Source organism: Oryzias melastigma, linkage group LG15 (assembly GCF_002922805.2).
Source record: "Oryzias melastigma strain HK-1 linkage group LG15, ASM292280v2, whole genome shotgun sequence".
Taxonomy (NCBI): Eukaryota; Metazoa; Chordata; class Actinopteri; order Beloniformes; family Adrianichthyidae; genus Oryzias; species Oryzias melastigma.
In genome coordinates, this window is record NC_050526.1 from 19,508,462 (window position 1) to 19,530,075 (window position 21,614).

Sequence of the window (21,614 nt, forward strand, 5' to 3'; positions counted from 1 at the left end):
ATGTAATAAAATAAAGTTAAAGTTACAGACAAGCACGTTTTTAATGATTTTAGATGCCTTAGAAGGACTGACCTCTTTGGACGTGGAGGCAAGGGAACGTTAATAATAGATGATAATATGAGTAATAACCAAAGAACAACCTCCAAAGGTCAAAGTACATCAGTGTCTGATCACAAACTCTTTATTTTATTGGACACACCATAGAAAATGAGAACAAATCCTAAAGTAAATCATGAAAATAACGGACTGGAATTTTCCGCAATGAATATTGATAAACCCCCAAAACTCCCACGAGAGGGTCCATTGAACAGATGAGACAAAGCAGGAGCTTTTTGGCTCATCGGCTCATTTGTTCACAAATGCAAAAACAAAAGCATGACAAGAAAATTAGAATCTTTTTAAAGCTGGCCTGTCTTGTTAGTGGGGAAAGGCATATTTTAAGTTGATTCATGCAGTCAAATAGAACTTAGTCTCCAAAAAGGACAATAACAGAGAGGCTCGCATAACATTCACTGTGAGAATCCTGGGAGGAAACAGAAAAAAAGTGGAGAACAAGACGGGTTACGAACGGGTCAGACTTGTGAGTGATGTTTTGGACTGTGTTTAGGGTGCCTGTCATCTTCTGCATGAGGAGACGCTTTGTCAACAAAGAACAGAACACAAAACCAGCTGCTGAATAGGAAGGAGGGAAGCGACAGGGAGGGGAGGAAGATGGGTCCAGGGGTTTGTGGCTCCCATACAGATTTATTCAACAAACTTTAGCTTCTAATATGACCAACGATTCCACTGGATCACTTAAGTCTGCTTCATTCCCTAATATTTGTGGGAGAAAGTTACGGTCCCACTGTGCTTTCTAATTGGCTGCAGCCCATATGAACGTTTTAGCTGCACTGGAGCTATCTGGACAACCACAGCTGCTCTCTGTGACATCGACTGATTCGACACGTTTTTCTTTTCCTCTAAGACTTCCTCCCTGCTGAGTCCTCCATGCCCGCTTTGTTTTTCATGAGTCCAGCCCCTTTTTATTTGGCAGCAGACACTTCACCAGCATGAAAACTAGTTCATTTATAAGCAAGGAGTTTATAAAAATATATTGATAACACATGTAGAATTGATGAATGATAATTTTCTCATTAAAGTTTAATCTATTATTCAGCTGAATCCTATCATAAAACCTCTCTGATGGAAAATTGATGAGAAGGTTGAACCTCTTTCACTCAGCATGCCTATCCTCTTTTGTGCATGAAAGTTCAGTAAATAAAGGTGCCATTCATAAGGCCTTTGCTTTAAGGTCTTTCTACTTTCTGCTGCCTCAACCCGACCGAGTTGAAAGAGGAGGAGGACGAAGCGCACACACTAGATCCTCTCCCTCACACCAGGACTCTTGGGAATTGCATCACATTTATGACCTCATCCGTTCAGTGATACGGTTTATCGCCCCCTGGAGTGGCACTTGACCTCAGGAGGAGCACTTGGTGTTGCAGTGTTCATAATGGATTTCCCGTATAACCTTAATAAGTAATGTACCAATTACTTGAGAGTTGTGTGACCTTAGATTCACAAACTGTAAATAATCAGGATTATTTTAGAATTTTAAAGCAGCAGTTTTTTTGGGGGTTTCAATTCAAGGTCATATTTCAGTGTAAATGTTATGTTGGCGATGCTCTGTAAGTTTTATTGATTCACTCAGAGCTTTATTTATAGGATAGTAGAACAACAATTGTGTATTTATAGTTTACTGGGGGTTTTTTGCCATGAATTTTCAAGGTGAAATTGATCTAATTTAATTCCTTACTTCTATTTATCAGTATTATGTTATTTTCTGTAGGTTTGAGTTTGATTTTTAACATTTCGTTTAAAGAAAAAATATTCAGAACAGTTAGGTACAGTTAGGAACATAGAACAGTAAATTGTACTGTTGTAAATTGTATAAAAGCCAAGGGGTTACATAAGTAAAATAAAATGAAAGTAACTTTTTATCTTGATTTAAAACATAAAATATGATAGGTTTTAGTTGGTTATTTTGTTAGTACTAGAAGAAGGTGTATAAGCAATGTTTAATTTGGGCACTTAACTTAAATAAATTGGAAGGCTTTTTTTGTTTTATGAATTTAGTATAGCAAATTTTAATGAAATCAAATTTATGACAAATATTTTTTATTTTAATTAATATATTTTAACTTTTATAGCACTTAATAATAAATGACACATATTCATATACATAAATACAAAACATTATAATACATTACATTACAATATAGTCTTTGGTGAAGATGAAAGGGGTCATGCAAAAGGAAGAAAACTTATTAATTCTGCCCCATTTAACTAAACCAATCAATCTATTTTAACCAAATATATATCTTTGTAATGTAACATAAATACATCAAAAGCTGTCAAACATGAATAAATAATTTAAAAAAAAACTCAGATTTTTTTTCAATATAACCCGTTTCCAAATATCCTTCTAGTCCATAATGTCTGAGCATTTATTTTTCAAATGTAATAATTAGACTCTTTTTTTTTGTTTTTTTTTATTTCTCAAACTTATTCCATAATCTGATAACCCATACAAAAACATGTTTTTCCTTCATTGGTGTTCTGAATTTGTTTGTTTAAAAAAATCTCATGTCCTTTTGGTTATAATGACTTATTATATAAAGTAATATAGTTGATTATATTATAATTCAACCAAAACAGGATTTTTTTTTCTCTATCAAAAAGAATGGGGATAAATTTGGGTCATTTTAAACCCAAAATATGTTCTAAACTAATTTAGTAAGCTTACAGATCCATAGTATTAATGTTTCCAAACATTGTTTACAAAGTGTACAGTTTTTGTAAATCTTTTTTCAAAAGTTACATGTATTTATTTGTTGGATTTGACTTTTTCCTTTTAATTTTTTCTTTTGACATAGTTATGTTGCCATCTAGTGGTCAAATAATACCATTACATTAAATCGTTTTTTTCATCTATTTTAATACTATTGCTTGAATCTTCTATATTTAGGTTAATTTTATATTTTCATATATTTGAAAAAAGAAAAAAAGCTTAAAGTACCCCTTGAAGTTCAAGGGCATCTTTTGGGGTGCTCAAAATCAGTCGTTCTATTAATTTAGTGACAAATAAAGCTCTCATAGCAGTTAAATTCTTCTTGCTGACTCCTTTTTCTTCCTCTTTTAAAGCAGGGATCATTAGTGGATTTACAGCCTTTTCTGGGACAGTTAAGATGAGGGGACAGAATAGATGAAAGGATCACCTTTAAATGTCACACGACTGTAGCGGTGCCTACTCGCACAGACACAAATAAACTAAGTGTCCCAGTAACCCGATGTGTTTCTGGGAAACATCGTGCTCAGCAACCTGCCAACACGTGCCGCCCCCATGCCCACTGGCATCTCCCCAAGGAAAAAGTTTTTATTGTTCTGACACTGTTGCTGAATGGACTGGTGGACCTGAAACAAGTGGAATTTCTTTGTAATCTAGGGCAAAGTGGGGCTAAAAGAGCAGATGTCGTACTCCTTGAGTTTTGTGAGCGATCACAGCTTTCAGACCATTAAACTGAATCCCTGCTCCATCGAAGAAGTCATCTAAACAAGACTTTTCTGTACTTCTCCTTTGAAAGCCCTCTTGTTTGTCGTGTTATTGGTTGTGAGAGATGAAGCTTGGCGTTTTGACAGGATTTTGGTCTGCCCAAAGCAAAGTGTATCGATCCAAAAATTGATCTGATTAAACTTTATGTGGATCAAACAATAGCTGGGGAACACGGAGGCATGGGGTGAACACATGGAAAGAAACTTTGCTGCAGCTCAGCAGTGACATATTGTGGTATTCGGTGACGGAGCCAAGGCATGTTTCCACAGACAAGTGAGAAATAAATGGCTTGTGTGACAAATTCCTTTTTTTTTTCTTTCATTTTGAGAACCCAGAGAGTCTTGACACTTTTTTTTTCTTCAAACGCAGGTCAAAGTGATTTGCAAGGGGGCTAAACTCAAACACTTCCTGTTCACTTGTTAGTGTTTACTCGCTCCACATCCTCTATAACATCCTTGATAGATTACTAAAAGTTAAATCCTCTAAGATTTGCAAACAAATGAGCTCAGGGAGAAACGGATATTTTGTCTCAGCTTGTTGAAAGTGGATTATATGCTCTTTCATCCTTCATCTCATCTCTAATCCTGTTCCCATGTTTTCTCTCCTCTCTGCCACCCCCTCCTCCTGCGTCGGTTCCTGGCACCATAGGTATGAGGCGGAAAATGCTTTTTTCTTCAGTCTCAACTTGGCAGACTTCAACATCATCGACACTCTTGGGGTTGGTGGTTTTGGACGCGTGGAGCTGGTACGGAAAAACAGAACACGAACAACAACTTTTCCTCTTTTTTCTTCAATTTGCATTAAAAAAATCGTTTACTTTTCTTCGAAGTGCAGGTTCAACTCAAGAGCGATGAGAACAAGACCTTTGCTATGAAGATCCTGAAGAAGCGGCACATAGTTGACACCAGACAACAGGAGCACATTCGTTCAGAGAAGCTCATCATGCAAGAAGCCCACTCTGATTTTATTGTTAGGTACACATCAGTCTTTCTGAAAATAGAAAACCGTCATTTGTAGTCCGTTTATTGTCCTCTGCAAAATGTTTTAAAATTTTTTTAAGCATTTAAGTAAACATTTTCATTATGATAAAGGTTTTCAATGTTTTGAACATTCCAAGAGGTTATTATTGTTGTTAACATCCAAATATATACTCTGACCTTAAAAATACTTTGGTGAAAGTGACCTGAACATAGCATAACTACCGCATACAGATCAGGTAGTGACAGCCTCTTACACCCCCAACCTAACATTACCAGTGCAACAAAAATATTGCAGCAGTCTAGTCGTACAGTCTTAAACAGCTCAGACAAGAAAAACAAAGGTGTATAAGGATCTAGTGGTCTACAAGTGGATGCATCAGAGTGGATTGAAACTTCTACATCACAGCTACAAGTTTTTTCCAACTTCATTTTTGCATCTACTCCTGATTCACAACAATTTCAATACAGAAATACTCAGAAAAGCATTTTTAAAGTTACATTTCCTTTTATATGTCCTCTATCATCTGAAAAAAAGCCAAAAAAGATGCTTAAAACACTAAAAACACAATCTTCATTGGAGTGTGTCTTTAAGCTAAACAGTGTGAAATTTATTTCTTGAAAAAAGCCTGGGAACACCACAGCTTTTTCAATCTACGCTTAGTAGGCGTCTAATTCAACCTGTCTCAGCATGATGGGGGGCTGTCTGAACAAGTAAGAAACCAGAAACCTCGTAAACAGAAAAAATGCATAAGTGTCAGCAGGCATCTGAGCTTAACCCACAGCAGTAGACTGAGGATCTGCTAGAGTTGGTTCAATACTCATGCATAATTTGCTAGTGCCTCTAATATGCACGTGGTATTTCAAAGGAAATGTATTTTTTGTGGTTGCTCAGACACTGAATGCACATAAGATTCTGAGACTGAAACTTATGGGATGATTAAAGTGATGAATTCAACAGTTAGCTGGCCAAACCAAACTGGTCTGAATAAAACCAATCAAGCATCGTCTTGCTCTCCTCTGCTTGCCAATAGATTTTTGTAGTTTGTCCGACTCTCTCTTGTGACCCACTTTTTGTTTTGTCAGACTCTACAGAACCTTCAAAGACAGCAAGTACCTCTACATGTTGATGGAAGCCTGTTTAGGAGGAGAACTATGGACCATCCTCCGAGACCGGTAAACACGGACGTTCAGTTTGTTTGTACTTTTTATAACATCATTTTGCATTATTGGTCGTTTATCTCAGTCATTGTTTTGTCTTCAGGGGTTCCTTTGAGGACTCGACAACCAGGTTTTACACGGCTTGTGTGGTGGAGGCTTTTGCTTACTTGCATTCCAAAGGCATTATCTACAGAGACCTGAAACCAGAGAACCTTATATTGGACCACAGGGGTTATGCCAAGCTGGTAAGCGATCAGAGCGGGATCACAGCTCAGCCAAACAAGCTCCCTTGTTTACTTTGTTCCAGCTTTAATAATGTTAGCAAGACCACAGTTTTAAATGCAGAATCACAATTCTTTTAAAACAACTATGTCTGGCTAAATTGGATTGTGTTGCTTTATAAATCTTCATTGTCACCATGTGACTAAAATGTGACTATAACCTCGTTTCTACTAAGCGGTTCGTTCCGATACGGAGTGGTATAGTACGGTCCAGTTAAGCCTCACTTCCACTGAGCAGTTTTTTTCGGGTGCATGCTAGCGTGCCGCTAGCTACCCCTGTTTTACACCATTGCCAAGGATGCCAATGAACGTTTGCAGTTCCACCACAGACCAGGCCTTGCTGTAGTTTGCAGGCATTTTCAATATAGACTCGTGATCAAATGAGTACACAGGTAACCGGAAAAACCAGAAACGTTAGCATAAATGAGCGCTATATTGTCACTTTCCAATGTCGTCATCACTTTCTGGCAATCGACAGGTAGATAAAGTGACTCTGCCCCAACAGTTCTGTTCCACTTTTCAATGGACCTAAGCCCAGTTGGGGCCCCAAAAGCCTTGTTTCCATTGAGGTGTTCACTACGGTCAGGTATTTTGAGCGTTTCCATTGTTAAAAGGAACCATTAAAGGGTACCCAAACCCTAAATTAACTTTCTTTGGCTGTTGATCTCTATAAACAGTGCTTTAAAAGTGCTGTCTGTTGGTCATTGCCAAATTTTTGACAAATCAAAATAAACTTGAATAATTCTTGAAAATACAGTCAAAAACCATCTGTGTGCTGCCCCCTACTGATAGTATCAAGGTATTAAATTTGAATTCCGTGATTGGTCAAACCATTTAAGTTCCATGACATGATCTGCAGCTCCAGTAATGATAACAGTCCTGTTCCCCAGCCCCACCCCTCTGACTGGATTTTCAAATTTTGGCTGTGGGTGGAGTCAGCCTCAAAGTTCCCTGTTTGGTTTCCCTTTAAACAGTTCCAACCCATACCTCTAGAGGGACCCCATCCATTGTAGGTCCATAGAAAAACAGAACAGCACAGTTGGGGCAGAGCCACTGTTGCCACTTGTTGATTGGCAAAAAGTGATGATGCCATTAGGAAGCACCAATGAAGCGCTAAGCTAGTGATTCCAATGTTTTCCTTTTTGCGGATGTGTTCTTAGCCGCCCACAATCTTCCTTCAAGCAACATTAAATTCCTGTTCTACACGATGTACAAAAAGTAAAGAAATAATAAGACGAGCTGCTGGATGACCTCCGTTGTTGTTGGTTTTCTAGTCGTCGCACTACCATGATGCAATAACACGCTAGGGTCTACACCCCTGAAAACAAACCACTCAGTGAAGTGAGGCTTAACTGAGTGGAAAAGTGCACCAGAATTAACGTACTACTCCTCTGGTACCAGACTGCTCAGTGGAAACGAGACTCAAGAGGTACGATTCAGTACTGTTTAATGCAGGGGTAGGGAACCCTGGTCCTCGAGAGCCGCCTTCCAGCGTGTTTTCCAATATACCCTGCTCTGGCATGTTCTTATTGGCTGGACACACCTGAACCAGTCCCTACTCATGACTGATTACCTGGTATACTGGAAAACATGCAGGAAGGCGGCTCTTGAGGACCAGGGTTCCCTACCCCTGGTTTAATGGGTCAATTTTACAATGGAAACGCTCAAAATAGCGGACCACTGAATGGAAACGAGGCTTTAAATCCTATACCTCACCAGATCTTACAAGAAAGTACTATTTTTCTTCAGGTGGACTTCGGCTTTGCCAAGAAGATCGGTTTTGGGAAAAAAACGTGGACCTTCTGTGGAACACCAGAATATGTAGCACCAGAGATCATTCTGAACAAAGGTCATGACATCTCCGCCGACTACTGGTCACTAGGAATCCTCATGTTTGAACTCTTAACTGGCAGGTACACACAAGCCTGGACGTGTTAGTCAAAATGTCCTTTCATGCTCTCACCTGAGATCAAGTGTTTCTAGAAAAGAAGAAACCTTGATTATATTACATACCTGCTATGTTTAGTCAAACACCTCTTCTTCTATTGTGCAGTCCCCCATTCTCTGGCCCTGATCCCATGAAAACGTACAACATCATCCTCAGAGGCATCGACATGATTGAATTTCCAAAGAAAATTACCAAAAATGCTGCCAACCTTATCAAAAAGCTATGCAGGTGAGCTGGCACTGCAACATTATTCAGTCATAAGAGTCTGTTGGCTGAATAACTTTGTGTTTTTTCCTTCTTTGTAGGGATAATCCTTGTGAAAGATTGGGAAATTTGAAAAATGGTGTCAAAGACATTCAGAAGCACAAGTAAGAGAGTGTGTGACTTTGTGAGTGAATGTTGTCACAGTGTCTATGTTACGATGACCTTTGTTTTTGCTTTATATTAGATGGTTTGAGGGCTTTAACTGGGAGGGCTTAAAGAAGGGAACACTGACACCTCCTATTATCCCAAGTGTAAGTATTCAACCTTTCACGTGTTCTTCGTTCCTCAAAATCCATTGTTTGATTCTGGGTTTATTTTTAACGTGACATAATTGATTCATATCCTTGCCAGGTCACGTCACCAGTCGACACGAGTAACTTCGACAGCTTCCCAGAGGACAACGAAGACCCACCTCCTGATGATAACTCCGGCTGGGACGTTGACTTTTGAAGTCCTCCTCTTCGTTTTAAACCAAAACAAACTTTGTTTTTGTTGGCTTTTGATGGCTGGGGTGCCATCTTGGAAGACGTGGTCAGCCGGAAACAACATTGTTTTAAAAAAATGAAAGAAAAGACACGGAAAAGAAACACACACGAATGGAAAGCCCTCTGGGTCACCGATATGCCTTTATTTCACTGTGGCTCTGGATAAAGCATTTACAATGTGACTTCTGTAGCACTTCAGTGTTTGTCTTACACTTGGGTTTGAAGGTAAAGGCGAAGGAAGTACAGGGACACAAACATACACCATTGAGGCTGACAATTGAGGTCGATTTTCCTTTGAAACGGGCAAAGTTGTTAGTGAATGGTCAATAGTCTAAGTTCTGCTCCAAGGAAAGAAGAGGATGTGACAAGAGAAGAAATGGTGACCTTTCTTACCTAGAAGTTGGTATTTCTGCAATATTTGGAAGACCTTAAGAGGGGATATGAAGTTACTGTAGTTGCTGCCTATTTTCCGGCATGCCAATACTTGCTGCGACTTATGATAGTTTCCAGAAATCTACATACTGTAGTTTCCCAGTATCAAGTGCTCAAGACGATCCTGAATGTCAGATTTTCTCATTATTTAACATACCTATATGGCTTACAGTATGTATGGTACATTGTATTTGAATTTGCAAGATACATCCTCACACACGAACACAGCCCAGATAAGTTTAAAGGCTTAGGACACTTTCTTTTAGACCTCGAAAAGCACAAACACTGTGCATTCAGTGAAAAGAATCATGACTTTTAAGTGCCCTGCTTAAAGTTTAATGAGGAACACACCGGCAGATGTGACATGTCAGCTCGTATCTCCACCAAGCAATGTGTTATTATGCACTTAAGACCATTAACTGAGAAAATTAGCAGTTATAGCGCATTTTAAGCTTTAGTATAAGTCATAATCTTCATTTTAATGCTCTTTTAATCACTCACGTAAAAGCTTTGCCATCTACATTCTTCTTTGGTTTGTTTTAAAGTCACTTAAACGGCTCTTACGGTTACCTTCACCCAAACCAGACGTCCTCTGTCTGCTCCTGTACAGTTCTGACACAACTGTGAACATGGTTTGATGTCTTGGTACTGTTAATTAACTATGATAAGCGATGCTAAGATGGCGGTACTGGTTCTTGTTTTTGTATTGTGATTTGTTTTGTGCCTATTTTTTTTGTCAAGTATCTGAAGTCATTTTCTAGAATTCTATATATTTTTCCAGTTGTTTTTTTTTTTTCAGAGACTTGCGTAAGTTTGTAAACTTAAGTGAAAATTTGTCTTAGATCACTTGACGCCCTATTGCATTGTGCTTAGTGGTATTTTACAGGGATTTACCTATGTTGAGTTTGTTCTAAATTTAGGAAATCTCTGGTTGAGCTTAGTTATAATGATATTAATGACATCTTTTGGGAGTTTTACAGTGTGTCGATGGAAAGAAAAAGAAATGTGAAGGCTCAACTTTGCACCATAATCTCTCAACCATCACAAAACTCATCACCTCTTACAAAAAATGACAACACGCGATCAAACGGATTCCAAGTGCCTTAAGTCAATGGCATATAAATTAAACATGACACAATCTTTGCAAATGCTGCACAAATGCATACACACAACTAAACTCATTCATTCTCACATGACTCTTCCTTTTCAACCTTTGTTTTAGCTAATAATTACACTAATCATTGTGATAAGAGTACTAGGAAAGCTGACAGAAGTGTGTATTAAATACTGCTTAAACTGTTGATTTATCTCATGGGAACATTTATTTACACTAACATCCTCATAATCTGTCAAACCCGATGTAGCTGCAATGACATGCTTTTCTCTACTTCTGTGATCTTGAAAAAACACCCACAAATGACATGATATAAAACACCCGTGAGCACTAATCATAACTCTGACAGACCACCCATTACCTTTCAGCCATGAAATCAGAGAAAGGCAGGAATGATTTGCAGATTTGAAAGTTCGACTTACCACATTTGACAATCTTCAATTGAAGAAACACACAAGCCAGATCCTCATCCTTAACATTCTCCTTTTTACGGTTTAGTTTTGACTAAGGTAGAAGGTGTTTGATTTCAGTACGGAGAGCAAACTCCACGTTTAAACTATTTATTTGATGAAAAGTATAAATCTTAATTCTGTACATCCTGAGAATCTTTAGAACTTTGCTGTTAATGGCAGATTGTGCTTGTTACAAAGCCTTATGTCGGTTATGTCACTTTCCAGACCATTTGGTTTTGTTTTTTCCTGACTGCCTTCTGCAAAAGTTACCTGATATTTGCCTTGTGTTTTGCTGTTTTTCTGCTGTAAATTCGTTTTGCAGAGTGCCACTTGTAAGATTTTTAAAATTATAAAGTAAAAAAAATAACAATACTTTTGAGTCCTCTTTGTCTCTTTGATCCTTTAACCCTTTGGTGCATGCATGGGGTCAAAAGTGACCCCATAGGTTGCTGTTTTCTTCAAATTCTATGTATAAAACACATTTGTTACATGAGACCATTGCAATTTTAAGTAAAAGCTGCAAACGGTAAGAAACGAGAAGACGTATGGTGTGTTCTTTCCTTGTTCGTCCTCCATGGTGAAACAGTAAAACACAATGAATTTTTATATTTTCTGATACAACATTAATAGTTTTGTAATAACGTGTGAATCAATTATAATCTGGGTCATATTTGACCCCACTCATGTAAAAGTTATGCATCCAAGGGTTAAAAAGAACAAGAAATGTGGGATTTTTTCCGTGGTGGCCACAAGGGGGAGCTGCTGGCAAGCAAAGAAAAATCTCCCTAAAACCAAAGTTGCTTGTGAGAACAGTTTAAACATCCTGAGAGATCTAATAATCATTCGTAGAGTTAATGTCAACCACTTAGAGGTAAGTGGAGATGATTCGGTTTCTCATGCCCTCTGTGTTATTCGCACAACAAATCTGTTTGGGGGACAGGGAAATGGCTTCAGTCATAACAACAGGGTGACACTTCTGAGAGATCAAAGGGGATCAGAGTGCATCAAAGGAGTTCACCTTGCCAACACTGACATTTAGTAAAGTGGGGATAAAAGGCCTACTTCAAAAGATATGCAGCAATTCAAACGCGCAAAGTGATGGTGTGTTTGTCAGGTGTCCACAGAGAGCATCCTGCGTGTTTACGCGCGCGCCCTGACTCCCACATGTCCAGCAGATGACGTCCAAGTGCCAAGATCTGTTCAGGAGGTCAGCACTCCATCGCTTGCAAACCCAATAAAGTGGTAAAAAAATATTTAACACAAGGGCCCATGTGAGGTGGGGATGCAATCATTTTGGCACAGGTTTTCTCCTCGTTGTGCGTAATTCTTGGAGATTTGGAGACCCCTGAGGGCCAAAAGCGCACATCAGAGTCTCCTTTAATCTCAAAAGTGCCAGCCAGTTCTGAAAAGGCTTCCCCGCGGAAGGCCATTAATTCGGTAAACTTTTCACACCCCTTAATGGTCTTTCGTATCCTTCGCGCCACCGGTGTAATCAAACGCTGTTGGGGGATAATTGTCACCTTTGCAAACAGCGGGATCAAATGAAGTGGTTAATCGACCCAAGTAACCTCACTCACTCATTTAGAGTGAAAAGCTATGGATGGATGACAAAAAATCTGTTAAAATGTATCCAAAAATCCTGAAAAAATAAAATATTTCTAAACGAGATCAATTGATTTAAGTAAAATGTGCACATAAAAAACTATTTTGAGAGTTAAACGAATTAATCTGTCACTATAAATCAATAATGATATACTATTTGAATAAATTAAACTTTATAGACACAGGCTGAGCAAGACTGTTAAGGTTTTTATACGCAGAGCTGGGCTTAAATAACAAGGCTCCATGTCAGTCATGGGTATTCAGACAGACTTTGCGGGTCATTATCATTCCACAAACAATGTGAGACGCAGTTCTGCGCAGGGATGGCCATTTCCGTACAGTGGGGCTCTGTCAGAAATTCCACCCCTCCGCCTTTGTTGTGCACAGCGAGGGGCGGGAAGACAAACAGGTCCGCATGTATAAAGAGATCATCCCAGGACTGTGAGTCAGGAGACTTCCAAGCATCATCCAACAACACCTTGGAAACTTTGGGGACTGAGGAAGCCGTTTGGACATAGTCTCTGATTTCTTAAACGCATCTCAAAGGATTTTTTTTCTTTATTGCTTTTAAACTTTTTTTTGTTAAATTCTAATTGAGCCCGGACTTAATAAGAGAAGAATGCAGGTGCTGTTTGTCCACCGCTGCTTGGCTGTGTGCCTCACGCTGTTTGGATACTTTGGAGACGTTCATCCAGGTGTCGTGCCAAAAAACTCCAACTTGATCAAACATCCGGCCGGTGCGTCTGCGGGTAAAGGCGCCGACTCTGTCAGCCCGAGTCCGCGCACGTCACCCACCGGTGGCGCGGGGCACAAATTGCCCCCAGACACCCTGCAGGTAATAAACTCTCTGGTGCGTAAAAGTCAACTTCTTCCTCTATAACAGTTGCGTAAATTTACTTTTTAATATATTTAGTGACAGTTTTTTTTGTTCATGGTGTTGTAGCAGTCAGCTGTTTGCACGGATGATGAAGACTGTGGAGGGGAGGAATTCTGCAACGACGCCCGTGGTGTCTGTCTGCCCTGCCGCAGGAGCCGGAAGCGCTGCGTAAGAGACTCCATGTGTTGTGCAGGGAATCGCTGTAGCAACGGTGAGTAGAGAAATCATCCCATGTGATTGAATTGTTATTTTCATGTCATCCTGAATGAAGAAATGCATGTGTTTATTTATATTTGTAGGTTTTTGTCAAGCTCAAGACATTCATGACACAGAGTCATCCATCAGTGGATGGCATAAGCACAACAACACCCTGGAACATCAAGCCAAGAGGCCTCCTACTTCCAATGGATACCAACCAATTAATGTCAAAGGTGAGATGATTGTAAAATTAACTAACAATATGTTCTGCATAAGATTAGTTCATGTAAAAAATGATTTTATCATCCATTAGGCCAAGAGGGTGACACATGCCTGAGATCGGCAGACTGCTCTGAGGGTCTGTGCTGTGCCAGACACTTCTGGTCTCGCATCTGTAAGCCTGTGCTGACAGAGGGCCAGGTGTGCACGCGCCACCGCAGGAAAGGCACCCACGGCTTGGAGCTGTTCCAGCGCTGTGACTGCGGCGAGGGCTTGGCCTGCAGACCGGAGAAAGCCGAGCGCGATCATGGTGTCAGCAGGACTGCAGCCCGGAACCTACACACCTGTCAGAGTCGCTGACACCACCACCGCACAGTCACAGCCAGCAGACGGCATCACACACCCCCGCGCGCAGACACACATCAATAAATCAGTGACAGATGCTGACAAATACTCTTCAGCGAAGATGCTGACACACACACACGCAGAGACACACAACACCTAAGACATTCTTTCCTGCCAGAGTTGCTGACACAAACGCATCACCAAGATGGAGAGACATGAATCCTGGAAAAGTGATACACCCAGAGGGACGCAACAGTGTGAGACCAACTCATCCAGTTTCCCATCAACAGATATAGATTCAGAAGTTAGGAAGTAACACTTCACAGGCATTTGGGGATGGATTCATGTTGTCAGTAATGGGCAGAGCAGTTTTTGTTTCTCTTTTTATGGAACTTGAGGCCACGGCAATCACAGTAAATTACTGTAGTGTAAATATTATCCTGCAGGTGGCACTTATTTGCTCTACTGAATTGTGTCAACACCAGTATTATAGAGACATGGTGATGCATGTTTTGTACATAAACTGTATAGTATATAAATTGTTTTATAAGAAAAATAATGACAAATGTGAATATTTGTTTTATTAAATGCGTTGTGATAACCTTACGCTGTTTCAATTGTTATTTGTAACGAAAATTTCAACATTTTTGGAAGAAAAACAAAAATAATTTGAACCCTCCAACACTCAGTCACAGAATTAACTACGGTGGTAATATAATCCAAAATGTAATGGACGCCATGTCTTGAGAATAGCTCAAAATGTGTCAAATAATGAATGAAATATGCAAAGAAAACAAATCCATAACTCGTTATTTTAACACTTCCCATCATGCAGCTGAACTACAGGACAGGACATACCAAATGATAACTGTAATAAAGAAAGTAATCCTGATGGGTGTTTGCTACCTGAACCTTTGGTGCAGCCTGAGGTTAATTACAGGTTTTGTGCTTTTATGTGTAGCAGTTAGCCAGCTATCCATGCTAAACCCTCTAATTACTTCATCTTACCTAATCTGCACTGGGATTCGTGAAATAAGGTTTAAAGCAGCATGTTTTTGTGTGTGTGTGACGCAACCCACAAAAAGGTACGAAATAGAAGCTTCAGCCTCTAAAGTCCAGCGTGCTCCATTCCCTGACATGTTGATCAATCTCGCAGCTTTCATATGTAGGCTATGAATCCACTCAAACACACCTTGGCCTCTGTAATTAGACCTTTAGATTAAAAAGATGGAGAGGAAATGACTGTACTTTTGCCTGATTCTCTAGTCAGATCAAAAAGCAGTGCAAGACTCTTGATATGTGGCTGAGCCAGATAACCTCCTAATCTGTTTACATCTGCAGACATTGATTTGAAGCTGGTCTGGGGATGATAAGGTGAGGCTCACACCGACTGTCGAGAATATTGATGAAATATAATCAATAGTGTAAGACGAGTGTTTGTCCGAGATAACTTCTACGACTGAATATGTTATTTTTGCATCTTTATGGACTCAATAAAGGAGTAAAAAACTTATTTTGCATGAAAAACAGTGAGCTATACTGCATGACGGCTCATTGCCTGGAGCAATGCTTCCTGGGAAGTGAGCCTTTAGAATCATAAACTGACTTTTACAAATTGTGTTTTCTTTTTATATATTTCACCATTGTTTAAGATATAAACATCAATTTGAACAATTCACTTTATATTGTAGTTAAGGGTAATAGAAGCACTGTCAGCAGTACAACGTGGACTCAGCCAAGTCATGTATGTGGTGGTCCTGGAATCTTTGTGTTTGTGAGTCTGTCATCATTACACCAGCCACAGACTGCACACAGGCCACAAGCATGTGCCCCAAATCAAGGACGGCCTTGTGTGTGTGATTTACACACATAACTTTGGTATTTTTTTTTTGGACTCAAGTGAAACAGCGACAACTGTGCCACATTAATTATGTCCCGGCGTGCCCCATGTATTCTCACAGCATCTAGAAATCTGCTCTCTGACTCCCACATTCCTGCACAGGTTAATATTTGGTTTAAATGGTCGGAAAGAACAGCACGCGCAGTCTTGCTGTGGCACCCTCGCTATCAACGTTTGCTGTTGTCATACCAGAGGAATGACTCAGCACCTCAGCTGATATGCTTTTCTGTACATTTCAGTTACTGGCAACAGTTAAGTACAGATACGATCTATCTAAAGCATGAATGCCAAAAACTCACAAAGCTGCTGATAAGCAAAAAAAAAATCTCACATTCCAATTTAGCTGGATGACAACAAACGCAGGTTGAGGAATAGCGTAAAATGTAGTGTTACCTCATAATCTAAAAATTACAATCTATCGCTTATCTTCTTGAGTGCGTCCTCTATCTGCTGATGCTTTTCCAGTTCTGCTGCCAAAAGCTGTTGACTGACATCCCAGAGTTAACAAATTCATGGGTGAACCATCAGAGATCAAAGGGTAAAGAAATGAGGCAGAGTACACAGCGGCAATGCATGTTATTTTGCCGGATGAAAGAGGTGGCATAGTTTTCGAATGAGCATTTGACATCAAACCAGGCTGTTTTGTTAACTACATTTCACAGGGAGGTGTCACAGTTCTTGTTCCTGGCATTGATCATTTCACACAAAAAAGAAAAAAAAACAAGTCACTCTTTCATCCTTTCAGGATGACAATCTGCCTAATTGAGCAATAAGTGGAAATCTGTCTGTTCTTGGGAAACAATGTTTCAACAAAAGGCAATTCATTCAGTACAATGTGTTGAGTGTGTCGATGCAGGTGGAGCCGTAGTTTCAAATGATCTCAACAAAACGGGGCAAATGAGGCTCAAACAAGGTTGTAATTTACAAAGACTTTTATGTTTTGTTTTCATTCAAATTGTTTTTTTTTAATTTGTTTAGTCATCACCTCTTTTTTATTGGTTTTTGCCCGCATAAATCTAAAACTATTAGTATTTTTTCATTTAACTTTTTTTTTCTAGTTTAATTTTTTTTTCATAACAACCCGTTTTAAGGTTACCTTGTAGAAATTGTACAGTTTTTGAAGTCTTCACACACCCTTTTTTGCATTTGTATGTCTTCTATTGTTCTTACTGAAATTTTTTCCACCCTTTAGGGTTAGTAATAATGTTAAAAATAGTTGGATCATAGTAAGAAAATCCAACCTCTCAACAAAAAAGGGCGCATCTACATTTTCCCTTTACAAATGTGTTTTGAATGAATTCAGCATTGAGCATAACTTAGCAATAAATGTAGCTCAAAAACAGCCAAAATTATTGTTCTTATGTTTCCAAAGCAAGTGTTGTCAACATCATGAGCAGCAAAGTTCAACCATAAAATTGAAACACTGACTTCAAATGTACAAAATAATGTTTTTTTTATTAACATTTAGCTTATTGGTAGTGTTATATTTCATATATAAAGGAAAAATAAACAACAACAACAATTAAGCAAGTTTTTATTCATATAATGTTTTCATCATTGGCCCTACATCTTGGACATTGTGGTTGATCTGCAACAGGTCCAGTTTTCTGAAATTTGCAAACAAGTTTTGCCAGTGTCATATGTGACGCTTGTTCCATGTTTTCTATTAAAATTTCATGCAATCATGCGTCTGCTTACCATCCAGCCATCAGTATAATTTCAATTTGTTGCTCCTTGGTCAAACACATCGTCTAGGGTGTCTGAAATATAAAGAATATATTTATTCATTATACATTCTCCTATGGAAACTTTTGGCCCACCATGTATATTTATTTTGCAGAAAATCTATTATTAGTAGAAATGCATGTGGTGTACTTGTACTATTCACCCTAAAACACTAAGCAGCTGAGACTATCACTGAAGTTAATGTTTATCTGGGTTGTCCTGTTCTGGTTTAGCACGTAAATTTTGCTCTCTTAAAATTACAGTGATCCATCAGCAATGAATAATTTTTGGTAGCTTTCCAGTCATACTTTGAATGTACACAGAGGACCAAATCGTTTAATTACAGGGCTCCTTTTGTTTACTATGGTCAAAAAGCAGCATGCCAGCACCCAAAATCAATAACCAGCGTTTGTTTTACAGACCATGCTGGTACAGCTTTGTTTGGTCTTCAGGGTTTCTTTTTTGGTTTTGTGTTTTTCTGCTTGGAATGACATTATCAAACCTCTCCACGACCAATAAATCTACGGCTAACATTGTCACACTGATTAAAATGCAAACATATAATCTCACCATTGTTTTTGCACATTTTACTCAAGTACTCAGTGTCTCCACTCCATCGGACTGGCAGGGTAGCAGACGAGCGAACAGATGCTCGAGGAGTGGGGCAGGATTGCATCTGAGGGATAAAAATGCCCACTCTTCATTATGGTTGGTCCTGAAGCTTGCTGCTTGTGGCTTGAGGCTGAGACTAGGACAAGGTCCAGGGCCAAAGCTGGCTTTGTTCCTAGTTTCTATGTAAAGTCTGCCTCAGCCACAACCGCACTCCAGAAGAGAAAAAAAGACGGCTTCACACATGTAATTTGCTTATTATTTACAAAGATTCAAAGAAGTAAAAAAGAAAGTGTTTTGGAATAAGATAGTTGCTGGGAAATTCACACTCAAGAGTTGTGTTACCTAAAATTATAAGGCAGAAACAGGCATGCTTATAAGTATAGCTGATTGGGCAAAAAAGGACACAAAACATGTATTTTTTTTTTAGATAAGATACAGATTTGAAATAGATGGATAAAACCAACTGTAAAAATAATATGCAATTATTTAGGATTGTGACCATTCTAACTTAGCAAACACCCCACTTGAAGTAGTCAAAGGAGGCGCTCTTAACTTAAGTCTCATACAGTGATAAACCTTTAACAGAAGTTGCTTGTGAGACATGAACAAATATCTCTTGCAGGAACATCAAAAGCTTTGGCAGCTCTGCAATGACAAATGTTTGCTGAACAGTATGCCATCCCGTCAGACAAAAGCATGTAAATGGCCCCGGTGACACAGCTATTGTCCCATTAACAGTCATCAGGGCTTAATCTGAGCTTTTCACCACTCGCTGACTCTTTCATGCGACCCTACCTCACATAGTCGATCGGTTCTCCTTCAACACCCAAATACTAATGTCCCTTCTTGTTTATCCTTTCAAAAACACTGTATCTGACCCCGCCAAAGACAAAGACTGATGTGCAATCTCATTTGTGTCTGGACTCCTCATAGGTGGAGTCCTTGGTAATAGTGTAGAGAAGACAAGGCTTTGATCTCTCCAGGAGGCAAATGGATTGGATTGCCTTGCCCCTGCTGGTCAGGCTAAGCTGGGGGCATTGAAAGCCCCAGGGGTTCATATCAAAGGTAGAGCTCTTCAGAGGCCTTATCCAGTAGCATATTAGGACGCTATCTAAATGTTGATTTCTTTACACCAACATCTAAGGAGCCCCAAATGAGCTGACAAAAGACGACACCAAGGGAATGCAAAGTAGAAGAGTGCTCAAGTTCACTTCGCTCTGCAGATGTGAGTGCACCCTGTCGCTCCTCAGTTGTCAGAGTTTACAGATTAACCTGGCTAAGCAAGGGAAGTTAAAAAGTAACGTTAAAACCTAAACCTAAAATACTCTGGCCCTTTTGTTTCCCATACACATGGTGTAGTAATTTTATAAATGCATAAATAAAAAAACTTTATGCTCAGCGTGGATGCAATCTACGTTGTGGGTATGGAGCCGATTGGGAGTACCAGTTGCAAGCCATGTTGATGTTGAGTGTGTCTGTTCCTATTGTGGGTGGAAACGTTACTATTTCCTAAAAGTGACTTTACATATGCGCACAGCCGCAACCAAACATAGAGATATTTCTGCATGACATCTTTTAAAGTTAATTGGGAAATAGTGGCAATCTGTTGATAGATGCTTCTGCCATTAAAGACGTATATTGGCTTTCGAGAAACACAATAAAGTCTTTCTAAAGTAAGAAGTGTCCTGATAGAGGAAAAATAGCCTATAGATGTATGTATCAAACCACTTTGGCTCCAACATTACCTTAATTTAGCATCGAAAGCAAAAACATGAGTTTCTCATAGCTGGAAATAATTTCAGGCATTGAAAGGTAAATATTTTTTTCAAAAGATAACATTTTTTTTAGCAGAGGAAGTCAAAACGTTAAATCAATGTGACACAAACATTGAGAAGCAGATGGACACAACATTCTTCAAGATGCCTCATTTGTTTTAATGAATAGTTTTGAACCATTGAACTCTTCACAGTTAGGGCCTTCGTCCTGACAATGAGATTTTAGTTTTTTTAAAGAGTAGTAGTGCTTTTTGGATCACAACACAACAAAATACAATTACCTTCAAAGAAAAAAAAACCTCTAGGCCTTGAAATATAATTCTGGCCTATAGGCATATAAATCAAGTTCTTAAAGAAAAAAAAACTCAGCATCTATGTTGTTTTTGGAAACTCATAAATTTGGGTTGACACATTTATTGAAAATGCCCACTGCTTTGGTTATCTTGTGCATCAAAGGTCCAGCATAGCACATTCCCTAAGGGCTGGAATTGAGCAAAAAGCCTCAGAAGCCTCAGTTGAAGCCACTTTTACTGAAATGCACATTTAAACTTTGTTCTCCGTTGTTAACCATGCTGGCTGTCTTTTTTACTTTGCCTTTGGATGTTGGTAAAAAATTTTCTAAATGGACATTACATTCCAAACTGGTACTTTTGTTTTTTTTGCATAGTTGCTGTGAGCGTTCTCAATTTAACAAACCACATTGTATATTTCAGCAATTCTGGCAATAGTTCTCCACAACTCTAATTAGCATTCCTTCCAGATAAAACGGTGATCACTTGAAGAAGACTAAGCTTAAGCTTGCAGGAAGTGATCTGAAGAGCTGATAGGAAGCCGTGATTACCAAGCAAGTGATTCCGGTCCTCCATGCATAATGTTTTAATTCAACATCAGCCTCATCACCTCATTTCGTCCCATCACTAATCTTGTCTGAAGATATCTCCAAACTACTGCTTTTTGCCCCATGGCTGCTGGCCTTATCATATATTGATTATGTCTCTTAGATTAAAGGAACTGCTTTCATTTCCACAAGAATGCGACTCTCTCTTGTTTCCATATGGAAGCATTTGTTGAACAGATGGGTTATTTTCCGCTCTAGTCCCACTGGTCAGAATGGGATTCACAAAAAATTTGGGAGAAATTGCGTTTTAATTGCTACTCACTTTGAAGTCCGATTACATAGAGTTGACCTTAGAAGAAAAAAAAAGCAATTCAAATAGAAGAAAATACTTTCAACAACAGAAGGAAGCCTTTTTACAAAAAGTTATCCTAATTCCTTCAGACAATCCAGTGGTTGTCAAATGATTTTATTATATTTACCCAAAATTCCTCAAACTTCCCAGACATAATTCCATGTGCTGAGAGGCTAAATTGCCTGAATGTGGCTTACACACAAATGACGGACATTTTGTCTTGGGGTAATTACTAATATGCCACTGTGTTTTGCCCAGGCTGCCTGTATCTGGCTTTTGGTTTAAATGTTTGGCTTTCTCCCCATGGGTTCTGTGGTTTGCAGCAAAACCACAGGCATCTTAGCCATTTTGATAGGAGCCAAACTTGGAAGACTTTACATTGTGTTCACGTCTGCTGTTCATATATAGCAGTGTTTTTTTGCTGCATCAGCAGGTCAAGTCAACAAAGTCTTCATGTTTATGAAG

The 21,614-nt window shown here is 39.0% G+C and overlaps 2 protein-coding genes and 1 long non-coding RNA gene across 5 annotated transcripts in view; 2 read left to right on the top strand and 1 right to left on the bottom strand.

Annotated features, from left to right (window-relative positions):
- prkg1b (protein kinase cGMP-dependent 1b) overlaps positions 1-11,078 on the top strand; it is a 108,049-nt gene extending 96,971 nt beyond the window's left edge. The window contains exons 10-18 of one of the 2 annotated variants that reach the window (XM_024297554.2): positions 4,241-4,337; positions 4,427-4,566; positions 5,656-5,745; positions 5,834-5,975; positions 7,761-7,924; positions 8,065-8,187; positions 8,265-8,327; positions 8,408-8,474; positions 8,575-8,889. In XM_024297554.2, the coding sequence (XP_024153322.1) occupies positions 4,241-4,337; positions 4,427-4,566; positions 5,656-5,745; positions 5,834-5,975; positions 7,761-7,924; positions 8,065-8,187; positions 8,265-8,327; positions 8,408-8,474; positions 8,575-8,673 (985 nt within the window). In that variant the 3' untranslated portion in view covers positions 8,674-8,889. Of the gene's footprint in view, positions 1-4,240; positions 4,338-4,426; positions 4,567-5,655; positions 5,746-5,833; positions 5,976-7,760; positions 7,925-8,064; positions 8,188-8,264; positions 8,328-8,407; positions 8,475-8,574 lie in introns of both variants that reach the window. The other variant, XM_024297553.1, reaches the window with a different exon arrangement.
- Positions 11,079-12,618: 1,540 nt separating this feature from the next.
- LOC112161971 (dickkopf-related protein 1) lies at positions 12,619-14,615 on the top strand. Of its 2 annotated transcripts, none has more exons than XM_024297551.2 (4): positions 12,619-13,143; positions 13,252-13,396; positions 13,485-13,616; positions 13,697-14,615. In XM_024297551.2, exons 1-4 carry the CDS (start codon positions 12,928-12,930, stop codon positions 13,960-13,962), a joined length of 759 nt encoding a protein of 252 aa, XP_024153319.1. In that variant the 5' UTR covers positions 12,619-12,927; the 3' UTR covers positions 13,963-14,615. The 2 variants fall into 2 exon arrangements, with proteins under 2 accessions (XP_024153319.1, XP_024153316.1); XM_024297548.2 differs by having other exon boundaries at positions 12,621-13,158.
- Positions 14,616-16,878: 2,263 nt separating this feature from the next.
- On the bottom strand, positions 16,879-18,522 carry LOC112161458. The gene is made up of 3 exons (XR_002921884.2): positions 18,143-18,522; positions 17,546-17,607; positions 16,879-17,454 (listed from the first exon to the last, which is right to left on the bottom strand). It is a non-coding gene; the product is annotated as an uncharacterized LOC112161458 (long non-coding RNA).
- Between the last annotated feature and the right edge of the window lie 3,092 nt (positions 18,523-21,614).